The sequence below is a fragment of the Amphiura filiformis genome, chromosome 6 (genome assembly GCF_039555335.1).
Source record: "Amphiura filiformis chromosome 6, Afil_fr2py, whole genome shotgun sequence".
Taxonomy (NCBI): domain Eukaryota; kingdom Metazoa; phylum Echinodermata; class Ophiuroidea; order Amphilepidida; family Amphiuridae; genus Amphiura; species Amphiura filiformis.
The window spans coordinates 66,902,182-66,916,654 of NC_092633.1; the positions used below are offsets into that span (position 1 = coordinate 66,902,182).

The 14,473-nt window shown below is 34.6% G+C and overlaps 1 protein-coding gene across 1 annotated transcript; it reads right to left on the reverse strand.

Moving 5' to 3' along the window:
* Positions 1 to 1,872: 1,872 nt before the first annotated feature.
* Positions 1,873 to 13,491, reverse strand: LOC140155872 (uncharacterized). Its single transcript, XM_072178866.1, has 4 exons — positions 12,849 to 13,491; positions 7,754 to 7,838; positions 7,126 to 7,239; positions 1,873 to 4,818 (listed from the first exon to the last, which is right to left on the reverse strand). Exons 1-4 carry the CDS (start codon positions 12,912 to 12,914, stop codon positions 4,397 to 4,399), a joined length of 687 nt encoding a protein of 228 aa, XP_072034967.1. The 5' UTR covers positions 12,915 to 13,491; the 3' UTR covers positions 1,873 to 4,396.
* Between the last annotated feature and the right edge of the window lie 982 nt (positions 13,492 to 14,473).

A 14,473-nucleotide genomic window follows, 5' to 3' on the forward strand; every position in this document is an offset into this window, starting at 1 on the left:
AGACTTTCCAGGATCAGGTTCTCTGTGCAAAATGTTTGCTATATTATCTTACGCAAGTTTGATATCAATGTAGACTATCCAGAATCAGGTTCGCTGTGCAAAATGTTTGCTATATTATCTATTTATCTTACACAAGTTTGATATTAATGTGGACTTTCCAGGATCAGGTTCTCTGTGCATAATGTTTGGTATCTTATCTTACGCAAGTTTGATATCAATGTAGACTTTCCAGAATCAGGTTCTCTGTGCAAAATGTTTGCTATATTATCTATTTATCTTACACAAGTTTGATATTAATGTGGACTTTCCAGGATCAGGTTCTCTGTGCAAAATGTTTGCTTTATTATCTTACGCAAGTTTGATATCAATGTAAACTATCCAGAATCAGGTTCGCTGTGCAAAATGTTTGCTATATTATCTATTTATCTTACACAAGTTTGATATTAATGTGGACTTTCCAGGATCAGGTTCTCTGTGCAAAATGTTTGCTATATTACCTTACGCAAGTTTGATATCAATGTAGACTATCCAGAATCAGGTTCTCTGTGCAAAATGTTTGCTATATTATCTATTTATTTTACACAAGTTTGATATCAATGTAGACTTTCCAGGATCAGGTGTGCTCACTGCGTGTTTACCTGATGAAACCCAAAACATGGATTATTGCGACTTATTAGTATTCTTGTGTTCTCATTGCATGTTTACCTGATGAAAGTAAGGCGGATTGATGCGAGTTTATTCTTGTGTGTTCGTTGCGTGTTTACCTTATGCAACTAGTAAGTAGGGTGGATTGGTGCGCCTTAGTTAATTTCTTGTGTGGCCACAGCGGATTTGCCTTTTGATGATATTTGTTGATGATATTGCTGAGAATTGTGTTCAGCTTTGGCTGAAGCACAATTAGCGTGTGTGGACACGATAAGAAAACTAGCTAGGGTGGATTGCTGCACCTTATAGTATTCCTAGGCGTTGATTGTATGATTGAAGTATCTTTATCTGGATATTCAATACACCATGTCCGCATATCTTTTAAGATGCCTTAATTAAGTTCTACCCAATATTAGTCCTATCATCATTATAGCCCACAAAAGTCACGAGGTAGACGGAATCGTGAATTTTGACACATGTTTATGGACAGAATAACGTGAATATGAATAAATATAGGTCCGTATTTGATGCTAATTTTGTTAATCAATTTTCAACTTTTCTTTCTACATTTTAGTTGTCGGCAAAGACATAGTGGCACTGGCAGTAATATTGGCAACAATTAGTAAAATTTCCATGTGGATCGATCGACGACATTTGCAATTATTCACGTATATTTACCGGAGATATTTCCAACAGATATGAGGAAATAATTTCAAGTAGATGTCCCCTTGGCAAACATCCCCCTTATCACAACCTACTCAGCCCTTCCACAATTCCCACTCATCATTCATCAAATAAGATATGTTGGAATCAACGGAAACGTCACATATTTTACATTAGCTACGTGATACATTCAAGCTGAAATTATAGTTGCCATCCACTCCAGTCGGCCACTGACACTAGTTTTAATGCCCTTTCTCTCCCTTACACATGTCTTGTTGAACCCATATAGCAGAATATTATGGGCTTATAACGATCTGTATTTCACTTTTCGAGCTTAACTTATTTTGCTTAAAAGCCTGGTAAGCCTGAAAAATGAAAGCAAAATCAAAATGAGTCGTTACCTTCATCCAACAATATGACAGCACTCTTCCGCAATGGGCAGTAAGGCAAAATACAGTAGCTCTATATTGGGAAAAACGATTTCATATAAGGAACGTTTTCAAAATGAGAATAAAACTTAGTGACATAATATTAATATAATAAAGAAGAAACTATAACTATCTGTAATGGAAGTTTATTTATTACGCATATTAGCTACACCTCCATAAATAAGGCAACATAATATAGATCTGCAGTTTGAAAAATAAAGAATGTTTAGTATTATACATAGCCAGTAGTAAGTTGATTTATGCCATGCATCCATTAGGAAATAATTGACCATATAAAATATAATATTTCGATAATTTCGCGTTATCATAATTACAATAATACACTAGTTTCAACATAGTTGATTAAAAATTGTTTAAGGCGAGTCGGGGGAGCATGACTTAGCGGTGTTTGCACTCGAATATTGAGGCAAATGAAGCTGACACACAAGAGGAATGTTATGGGTTCTATAAAGGAGATTCCAAGGCTTGATATAGAGGCTAAAGGGTGTCATTTCCGTCCCATGTTCATGACTTTTCTCGGCAGGGGAAAACGCCCACAACTTTCGTTTTGACATACTATTGGCCTTAACCCAAGAACCCCGAGACCCATGGAAATATAAATGCGACTATTGGCTTCCTTGGTTATTTCCTATAATGTACATGTATCTTAAAAGATGTACACTGCAGTTGTTTTAGTTAAGTGGCTAAAACTAGAAAATATGGCTCCTATCATCCTACTCGCCTTAAACAAACTCTTGGACAGATTCAGAGTTTTTCATGAAGAATGTCTATCTTTGAAAATGATTAGGCTCACACTAAGAACCTATACTTGTTAGGCACCCTAACACTCATGTACCACTACACTTTTGAAGATATTGTTCAATAGCGGGTTCTTTATAGATAAATAGTGTCAATAATTTGTGACGAAATCACATAATTCCTGCAAAATTCCTTCGCAATAAAAAATTGATTTTCGCACCATTTGACGATATTCAAACCCTTCTTTGGCATGGATAAAATAGCATTAATACTTGTTACCAATGACCACCTGTCTCGTAGTATTCCTGTTCGCCCATTGCAGGGTTCCGATGCAAGGATAGCTTCGAACTGGCAATATACATGAAAGGAAGAATTACTTTACATAATATTATATGACTGGTTCAATTCCCAATCATGCTGCCAGATCGAGCCGTATATGGCGGAAGCGTGCGATGGGCGAATATTGGTCCAATGATGCATGAGTCAAGTCGTTATTACCTTCATCAGATTTTTATGACATAAATGTCAAGAGTATAGCATGATGTCGCTATCCCAGTAAACACAAATTATGTTGTGTATAACATTTCAAAGGTGGGCACAAAGGCTGCCAGAAAACGATACATCTTGGATTATATTATGCCAGTAGATTGTAAACATTTTAAGACCGTTTCCACATCTTGCCACAAAACGGTTATATTAATTGGAACCAATGTTATCTAAACGTTTACAGAACGGATTCTTTCAAAATATCTTACAAAAATACATGCATTTACAGGAACATAATTTGCAACAACCGTTTTGCGCCGGTTTTTGATACCAAATGTTTTATGATCTTTATATAACCCAAAATTTAAATGCCATTGAAAGGTTTTGACAAATGTTGACAAAATGATTTAAAAACGTTCTCAAATAGTCTTGTGTTTGCTGGGATGCTACAATTAAAAGGACACACAGCCCCATTTCGTAGCATATGTTTAGGTGTCGCCCCTGCATTTCGCAAGCTCCAATCTTCGCATTCGTCCAGCAAAGTATTCGTCCTATGCTCCTCAGTAAACTCACCTGACAAGAGAGGTTTTTGGCTATTTTAAGCCTGTATTTTAAACTGGTTGTTGACATGACTGCAAGTTCATATACCCATAATTAAATGCTACATTTGCTGTTGGGCTAAAGCATGCATTCATGTACAGCAAACAAAATTTGAGCGTAGAACATAAATCCACTTTCTCATATAACAGGGCTTAATTCTTCTGCTCCCATATTCTATTAATTTAAGAGCGTTAAGACTGTGACAAGCACTAAGGCGTCAAACGTAAGTCTAAGGTCACGAATCCTTGGTTTCAAGTTTGCAATTGTTCGATGACTATATTTCGATAATCAGTAGCGTTCCAAGCTTTTGTAGTCGATGAGCAGTAGGGAAGAGGGGACGCCGAAGTATAGGAAGCAGGGATCTTGACCCTCCCTCTCGATATACACGCATACACTGACAGTTCACTGAAAATGCAGAAAAAGAGGATAAAGACCCCTGTGCCAATCCATTGGGGTCGGCCCGTTATTCCGAGGGTCATTATCACGAAGGGCCGTTATTCCGAACTGAGAAGAACGAGCTTTATTCCAAAGAGTGTTATTCCAGAAATTTGGGTATGAGTACGGGTTATGGTTGGGTAATTGAACGGGTTCGGGTATGGGTTAAGGTATGTGTTAGAGGTATGTCTAGGGTCTTGCAAAATTTCGGAATAACGCCCGGAATAACGCCCTCCTACTCAATTCGGAATAACGTCCCTCGAAATAGCACACTTCAGCTACGCCCTGAATTTCAAGAAGTCGTGACTGGCATGCTTACTTGGAACTTTCTCCCTATATTGACACCAATGTCATGAATGTCACCAATCTTAATCCATTTCTCAATCCGCTTCTTCCACTGATATGGTTACCTTGGACATTAAATCCGCCGCTTCCAGTGGTTCAAAAATAATCGGCTCATCAGTTTTAAGGTCCAGCTTTTCTTCATCTTCTTTCTCACATTTGTTATCATCAATATCATCAATTAATCCATCTCTGTTACACCAATCAATTTTCCCTTTACCGTTCTTTTTTATTTTATTCTTCTCCTTTTTGTCCTTTTTGGTCTTTTCTTTGGGATCTGATTTGTCTTTGACCTTTTTCGTTTCTCTTCTATCGTCATCTGAGGCTGACTCCTTTTCAGGTATAATATGTTCCTCGTCTTCTAACTCATCGTATGCATGCCAACTTCGTCGTCGGAAGGCTTTTGGTGATTTGGGTAATGATATTCTGTTGGTCACAGTCTTGAGTCCCGATGATAAACCTTTAATGCAATATAAAAATGAATGGCATAGTGAAGTAGACATTAATGATTATATAATCTTTCCTTAGCTAAAACGAGACTTTCAAATACACATTTTCATTTACAATCATGATCACTTGCATAAAGGCATACCCATCAAACAAAGCGTTTTACAGAAAATGTTTAAAGGTCAAGTTATAAAAAGTATTAAGGGTACAAAACGGTTCGAAACATTTTTGAAAACTTGCTGCCATTCTACTATAATGATGTTTTTACGAGGGCTGGTCAATAAGTTCCCGCAACTATGGTGTATCTCCGCTCATGCATGACTTGGATGGCTGTTACTTACGCTAAATTCAAGTTTGTACTTTTGTCTTTCAAAACGAATATGTACTAGTGATGCTGAATGCTTGATTACGTAATTACATTAGCATAAACACAATAGCGTATGGGCACTGCCTGATTTATGGTGAAAAGTAGTCAAGAAAATCTCGCACCAAATTGAGGTATTGTTACATAATTCCAAATATCTCGAGAATAAAAGTATAGAATCTGGCACGGTTTTTGCAGCTTTATAGACCGATAACATAGGCATGATGCTGGACTCTTTTTAGGCATATACCATTTTTATTAAAGAAAAGAAATCGTGTTGAATATCTCCAATTTTGAGTAGGCTTTATCACCCATTGTTCTTTACATAATAAGAGATAGAAAGATTAATCGATGACAAAATTTAACCAATGGTACCTGGTTTGATTGGGTATCTACTGATTATAAAAAAGGGAGGTCCCAGTGGTGAAACCATAAACATTTCATTCTTAATGAACCCTTAATGTCAAAAAGTCTTGTTTTTGTAATTAAAGTAGCACACCATAGAGAGGCTCTGGATTGAATAAGAAATTTGAATTTCGAAAGGTGTGTCTAATTTTAGCATAAGACTTGGTATAGCAATTCACTCACACAGCTACTGTTCCGCAAACCTTGTATTGGTCATATTTTTAGCGCGTTTTTGATGAATTTTTACTTTTTTCATACATTTTTGGTACTTTCAGTCATGCATACCATCAACGCATGCGCATATTTCTATTTTTGTTGCAACAAATTCTATTGTCCTGACTATGATCTCTAATACCATACCAATAACCATATTTGGTTTTGTTTTATTTTGGAGATAATTTCGATTCTTTCTTCTGCCGTGTGGGCTCTTTTTCGCGATTTTCACACCATTTTTGCTTGTTGTTATAGGCCTATTTTTGGTGAAGTTCAAAGACAGTCCCTTTCCGCATCTATTGACGGATACATTTCTTCTTTCACAATTATCAATTGAATATATTCAGATTACCTCATACCAAAAATAAGGCTTGTAAACTGCTTTGGTCCTTACTTCTGCTTCTTTTTATTACACGTTCCTAAAAGACAATTCAAATTTCTCGCCAATGTTGACAATTGTCAGTGTACATATAGCAATGCCTTTATGCAAATGAGATTACGTAATTAAAGGTACTCTGATACTAATTGTTATGCGTTTTGAACGACAAAGGTACAAACTTTATTGAACGTAAGTAACAGTCATCTAAGTCATGCATGAGCGGAGATAAATAATGGTTGCGGGATATTATTGACCAACCCTCGTAAGTGTTCAAAGTGATAAAATTTTGTAAACACATTTTACAATACATTTTGACAACATTTTAAAAATACCGTAGAATTCCGTCTACAAGCATACACGTATGCCTCTAGATGAATGTTTGTTTGAAGAAAGAGATGAAAGGCAGACACCCTCCACAAAATATTACAATAGCTTGGTGTTACAATAAAACATGTTTGTACAGCCGCCTGTGTCAGTAATATATTTGCTCAAACCCAAAAATGTTTTTGTGCGTTCGTCTCTTTCAGCCAAAAACACTCAGCTTGTTGTTGGAATTCTACCATACTGGTTTAGTGATTTTTCATATAAAACATTTTAATTACATTTTCATTATATATACCTTTATAGCCTCTTTATATAACCCGACATTTGAATATTATTAAAACATTTTGACCCAAACCAAAACACGTTTATAACACGTTGCGATAGAACCTGAGAGCCAAATGTATTCATTCTTATGTTGTTTCACTTCAAATTCGCAATAATTTAAATTTAGTTGTGTGTGCATTTTGATATTCTATATCACAAGCTAAATACTGATGACTCGAGTAGACAATGGACGTATCAGGCACGGCGATTTCCAGATTTCAATATCCTTTCATTTCTTTCACGGTAATGTTTCACTAATGCAACTGACTTAAGAGACTAGACAACAATGGTTTACGAGAATGAAGCCATACCTGAGGCTGCTTTCTTGATGCCATCCTTACCAGTCCCAAGAGCACCACTAGCAGTAACTTTCAATTCATCTGAGATTCGTCGTATGTTATTTCTCTTTGGTTTGGCCAGGCAATCTGTTAATATAAACACATGGGCCTTGAAATTTTACTCTTTAACAAATGTTATAGGTTGAAAAGTATAAATTACATATTTCTTGACGATATATTCTGCTTGGCTCTATAAATGATGGCAGATAAAATGTATGCTTCGGCTTCGATGTTAAAACACAGACTATAATTTGTGGTTAAAATGAAACTGATATAGGACTATGTAGGCAGACTGACATTAAACAGCATTGATGACGTCGTGTTCTTACTTCGTATAACATTAGTTATGAATTTGGATCAGTATCAACGGTTTACTCAATGCCAGACCAACCGGGACATTATTTAATATAAGGATTATTTTATCTTATCTTTGAAATAATAAGAATTCTTGGCAAATTATAGAAGTTTGTTCCTAAATGATCATCAATGATCGTGCTGATGATGAACCTGATCATAAGAAACTTCTCAATTAAATCAATAATGACGGCACATTCCCCCACCTCCCCTACCCCACACACATGAACAAATGCAACTACATTACCTTCTTCCTTAAAACCAAATACGGTTGTATCTTCTTCCTTGTACGTTTTTCCTGCTGTTACTTTCTCGTCATTTTGAGTTTCCTCCTGGAAGAAGAAAAACAGGAAGATAAACTATCTGAATCACAAAACACAATACGAAAAATCTAACCACCTACCTTTAACTTGAGTATTTTTTATCTGTACAATGTAATTCAGCCTTTGGCTGCGATATGATGATATACTTTTTATGAAGAAATTCGGAGACAGAAAAGTCTACGCTAATAAAATACCGCTATAATAATGCACGGGTAGCTAGTGGTTCAGGATGTGGTTTGTATTCACCTTGAATAAAAGGACAGTAAAGGAGAGTTTGTGTGGCGTGTGTGTCAGAGAGAGGGGGGAGGAGAGTGAGTGAAATTGAATGGGAGGTTGCATACACACCCCTTTGTGTACGTATAGGTCTGTAGGCTTAATAGAAAAGCAAAATGATTTTTGTTTTTAGAAAACAAAGGATTGGTTAACAATTGATTTTCTTGTCAGATGTGACCTGTAAAATGTTTGAATTTTTTCTGGGAATTTCAGCATGGAAATATAATTTTCCCGGATAATTTGATCGTTACACCTTTTGAATTAACTCTAATAAAAACGACACTAAAACAAAATTCGTGCGGTCTATACGGAAGAAAAAAGACACTATCACTGATTGTAAAAATAATGGAAATTTGTATGAATACTATTTTAAGGATGCGAAGGATGAGTCGATTATTTCATGCCGCTTCTTGCAAAAAGGTGACAAAAAGGAGGATTACGGCAGTGATCTCCAATGAATTTCGTGTTGTTAGAAGTATCCATATGGACATACTGCTCCATCATTGACTAATGTCAAATGTTATCCCAGGTCGTTCTCTGTCTTATCACTGTAGGGTATGTTAGCACACTGCAAACCTTACAAAAATGCAAACATCTGAGCAATGATGATCATATTATTATTATCAGTATTATATAGTAGGCTATCGAATGCTATTATCATCAAACTGAAATCATCATCATCATCATCATCATCATCATTATCATCATCATCATCATCATCTTCATCATCAACTAAACATCATCATTTTAGTCCCCGGTTTTAGTCACATATGCAAATCACTGAGTTTCATCTAATAAAATTTAGATAATTTGTGAACGACGTATGTTGAAATTGACATGACCTTTCATTGCAACATTGTTAAACATACATAAAATTAACCATTTTTTTGTATTGACCAATGTTCAAAATAATCAAGATTTGAATAACACCTGTTGACCTTGAATTGAACTTTGACATGACATTCAAATTCCCCGCGCTGTCTCATTTCTTGTTTATTCCGATTTAACGAATCACTGGTGTACCTTTAACAATCAAGAAGCAATGAACGCATTTGACCCCATAACGGTAACCATAAAACCGATAACCGCGAAATCTAAGAACCGAGAACTCAGATCAGAGACTTGACAGATCGAGTTCAACATAATTGAAATTTTCACATTTGACATTTTGAATATCATACTGTCCATGATATCACCCACTTAACGGCTAGACTATAAACGTGCGAGAAGTCAGCAGATAATATCTAGTCTAGCAATAAATGAAAATAAATATTTCCAAAAACTTTTGTGAAGCTGTTTGTTTCATGTTCTTGTTCAATGAAGCGCATTTAACACATCCTATATTACATGTTGTAATTGAATTGAAATATTTGTCACAAACATGTAGTTGGGTTGTAAGGGTGGCTGCCGGGGGTGGCTTCCCATGCACCTGAATGGTGCATTTTTCTAACCTTTTTCTTCGTAAATCCTTCAAATCCCTACAAAGTTTGCTGTTCCCAAAACAAAATATTGTCCCATTGGATGGGGGGGAAAGGTCATTAAACTTTATATGGGGTCAAATTTCATCTTTCAAAACTTCATCAAATTGTTTCGAAAACATTACCAATGTATTCCGCTGATCATAAGGATTCATTAATGTGTAGTTTTACTTATCTAGGATGTATCCGTTCTTGAGTTATTATCAAAAAGGTCAAGCGTTGACCTCTTAAGGGTCAAAATTTTAAACTTGCTCCCATTTTGATGAAAATGGTGTCAAAATCTTCGTTTTGATAAATGATCTTAAACAATGCTACTTAGCTTAGCAATGTATTTAGATTTTGCATCAAAATAGGTCAATGGTCATAGAAACCCATTGAACTTGATATGTTTTGATGTTTACATAGGTATTGAAAGAAACATCCTTAAGATCATTGTAAAAACGAAACTTTTGACACAATTTTCATCGAAATCGAAGCAAGTTTAAAATTTCAACACTTGACCTTTGACCTTTTTGGTAACGCATGATTTTATTTGTTATCAAGGTAAAGGGCGACTATATTTCTAATGGCCTTTTTGTTCTTGAACATTTAAAATTCGGCCCTGTGTCCATATAATACATGATTTTATTTGTTATCAAGGTAGAGGAAATTTAAGTAAAGGCTCAAGAAGCGCTCTTTGTTTCGTACCAAAATAAATTTAGTGGCCATTCTTTGGTATGTAATTACGTATACAGAATAGTAATTCAAGAAAACGTTTATAAACTATTTTGGTGTGGAGTGGAAAGTAAATCCGGCTGTCTAACTGCAGATTGGAAATTAGACGCTTTTTATATGCATGCCTGCATGTATTAAACGTGACATCCAATATCTTTTTAAATAAATTGTTCTCCGAAACGCATCATGCAAAATCTCCCAGCAAAATCTGTATTACTTTCTAACTAATGTACACGAACGTATCGTCCTATAAGCTCCTATAATTGTCATTGCTGTTATATATCCCGGTTATATATATTTCGATTAAATATATCATATCGGTGGCGAGGGACAGAGACGAATGGAGAGTCCATTTTTTATTTATCTATTTTTTTTTTGAAGTCGGGCAATAGAGTCTTACAAGTTAATTGAGATTTATTAGTTACACGTCTTCAAGAATATGAAACTCAAAAATAGAAATGAAGACAATGGCATATACCATTTCATCGAAGCATAGTACGTCATGCGTCATAACTATTGTGAAGATTGTAACATTAAAAAGACGCAATATCTTGCAAGATGTAGCACAATTAATTTCAAAACCTCTAAATGGCACGATTGGGGACAAGACTTCATATCTGCGACTTTGACGTCTTGCATGAACCCATAATAAAAACCTGGAAAGAGAATCTAACTTCCCTGGAAAAAACATAATCATGTCCTCTGGTTAGACACGTGACTTCACAAGAAGTATCTTAGTGTCTTCAGGTATGACATAAGACAGCTGTCTTAATTCCTGAAAATGAATATATTATTTTGTTATAGGCCTAGGCCTATAGTTGCTATTTGTATGTGCACATACAAATGTGTGTTTTCTTTTATCAGGAAAGGAAAGCACTCTGTGTTTGGACTTTAATACCAAGTCTTATTTTTCTTTCCTGAATAACTTGCTTGTATATTGTATTATTTGTTTGTATTTTGGTAATTTAATCAATTATCATTAGGCCTATTATTATTAGATATGAACGTTTATATCATGTTTTGTTAAATCATCTAGAAGAAATGTCAAAATTTAAGACGCAAATTACGATTCAAATGAGGATTTTTCATATATCTGGCATAACAAAATAGTGTATAGAACCTATGACAAATAACGAAAGCAAAACAAAAATATAGTCATTGGTCACACTAAAATAATTGTATCATTAAATTATTTCTAAATGAAGTGGTTTATGACACCCTGTTGATATTATTGCAGCTTGCAGCAACATGTGATGCTGATGCATGACCTGGTATATACAAATGCCGTTAACACCTGCGGGGCATTGAAAAAAAAAAAAACACGAGTCAATTGACGGCGAAAAAAAAAGCAATTTAGAATTTTTTCTTGTTTTAATGTAAATGCGCATGCATATTTGAAAATCATGCACAACACTGATCCTGAAAATGAATTTATTATTTTGTTTATAGTTGCTATTTGTATGTGCGTTTTCTTTTATGAATTATATATGTATAAGGAAACATCTGTGTTTGGACTTACCAAGTCTATTTTTCTTTCCTGAATTACTTGCTTGTATATTGTATTATTTGTTTATATTTTGGTAATGCAATTAATTATTATTATTATTATTTTATTATTATTATTAGTGTTATTATTATTATTATTAGTGTTATTATTATTATTATTATTATTATTATTATTATTATTATTATTTAGATATGAACGTTTATATTATGTTTTGTTAAATCGTCTATTAAAATCAATTAAAATTACAACCACACGAGTTGGCAATCTATTTTTTAAACTCAATTTACTGCTCATGAACCAATGCGCATTATTTGTGTTGTTTGTGACCATATTAATGATTCAAGGTCATTAGTTAATTAGAAATCACAAATGAAAACTGAAACAATCTAAAGATGGTTAAATCAAAATCTATCCGCTTTTTCTGTCATTCCTTTTGTATTAAACACAACTACGTACTACCCGAGTGAACAAACACTGCAGGTTTGTAATTCAATTATTGATGTCGTTGATTAATTGGTTTAGATGTGAAACAGGTTGATACAATGTTTACTGAGAGGATGAGTAATGCAAAGCATGTACCAAGAGTACCAATATACGTGATGGATATTACTGGGATGAATTGCAAATGTGCAATTAATTATTTACTATATGTGTGAACACTTGGGATCGATCGAAATGGGATATTGATGTACTTATGGGTCACATAGCCTACTCTCATTAATAAACATAAATAACACAGTATATTTCAGTAATAAATGTAATAACCCGGGTACAACAATATAAATATATATTAATATAATATATGTTGTAGGCCTATATTATAATATAGATGTAATCATGTAAGCTCATGTATACTGGGGGTGTGTATGGCGGGGGTGTGCGGGGGGAGGGGGTGTAAATGTCAAACGTGTGTATTGCACGCACATGCAAAATCAGAACTTGCGTTAGCATATTATTAATGATAAAATATAAACAAAATTAACATAATTGTATACATAAATCAAGAAGTGAATATCAATGTTTTATATGTGTAATTACAATACTCACTTGGCTATCTGTACTGGACACGTCGTCGTCAGCTGGTTTGATACACTCTGTTTCCACGTTCATCATTGCTCTGTATGTCCAATGCCAGCCGATATATAGATTTCACTATCTACACATCAAGAGCAAATAACCTATCTCTTTCTAAGTCGTAACTGAATACAAAATTACACCATCTGTTTAGGGCCGATAATATACGTGCATATTCATAATTCACCAAGTAGTAAAATGCTCGGCTAAATATCATTTACGTCGTTACTGCCGCTCAATCGAATCGGGGGTGGATAGAATCATTCAAAAGAAGTAGCCACAATAATGTGGGTGATGTACTCGGGGGTTATTGCTCCACGTGGATCAGTCCTAATCATCAATGATCGTGATACCAAGGCAATAGCTTATGATAGCTCCGTCGTGACGTGAGTTGAGAGCAGATAGAAACGGCTGCTAGTAATAGCGTAATGGCCTAGTTTTTGTCGACAATAAATGAAAAATTGACTACGTCATGAGTGTTGTTGTTCATAAGTGGTTGATATGAAAGTTAAAACCGATTGAGTGGGGAAATGGCAACCTGTGTCGACTCAATATCCAGCTGATCTCGCGGTCTAGGTAGAGCAACAAGCATACTGTGACATGAACCTTTCTCCTTTCATAGACCCTTTGGTTTTAAATTACTTGTAATGCATGTAGTCTAAATTATATGGAAAGTTAACACCAGTAACTGAAACACAGACGACACGATACAGCTGTGCTGTGTAATGGGTCTTAAAACAATATATGACGTTATAAATTGCAAATATTTGTTTGATATGTTTGAATATATATTGCTTTCTGACTAGCTTAAGAATTGCTTTAACTTGAAATGAGGTTGATAAACCTATTGCAAAAAAAAACCCATAACAAATTTCGTTAAAAAGCTTTAAAAATATTTTGCTTTCAGATACATTTTAAAAAGCTTTAAAAATATTTTGCTTTCAGATACATTTTCTTTTACTGACAATTACAAAATTATACATAAGCAGCAAAACAATGTTTCATTTTGATATATATCAATTGTACCATCAATTGTCCCATTGTACTTTGGCGACTCTCCCTTATTTTATGCAAATTAATGATGATATCTCACCCGGATTTACCGGAAACTCCATTATAATGTTATTGTTTAACTACACTTTTACTACATTTTGTAACACAGCTGGTTTTAATGAGGATTTGTTACGTGCTCAAATACAATATACATGTATTTACAAAAAAAACTAATTAAGTTACAACAAATGTACGGGGTGCGTTGATGGGGATGTTTGTGGCAGTATTTTGTGCTCGTATAATGATACAGCACTGTGATGAGAGACAGAGAAACGGATGGAGAATGATTAAGGGCTGGGGTATGAACGTTTGGACAGTATTTATTTTGGGACATTAGAGCACATCAGACATATCGAATTGCATTCTGAATATGAAGAATGTCATTCTGATATCAAATAATTTTGATTTTTGAAATTCGCAATTTAATACACATTTTATGGCAAATCATTAAAATTGATATTTTTGATATTTAACAGTACTTGAAGTAAACTTTATAAATCTGATGATTTTTACTTAAAGTGTATGTAGGTGGGATGAAAAGCCGA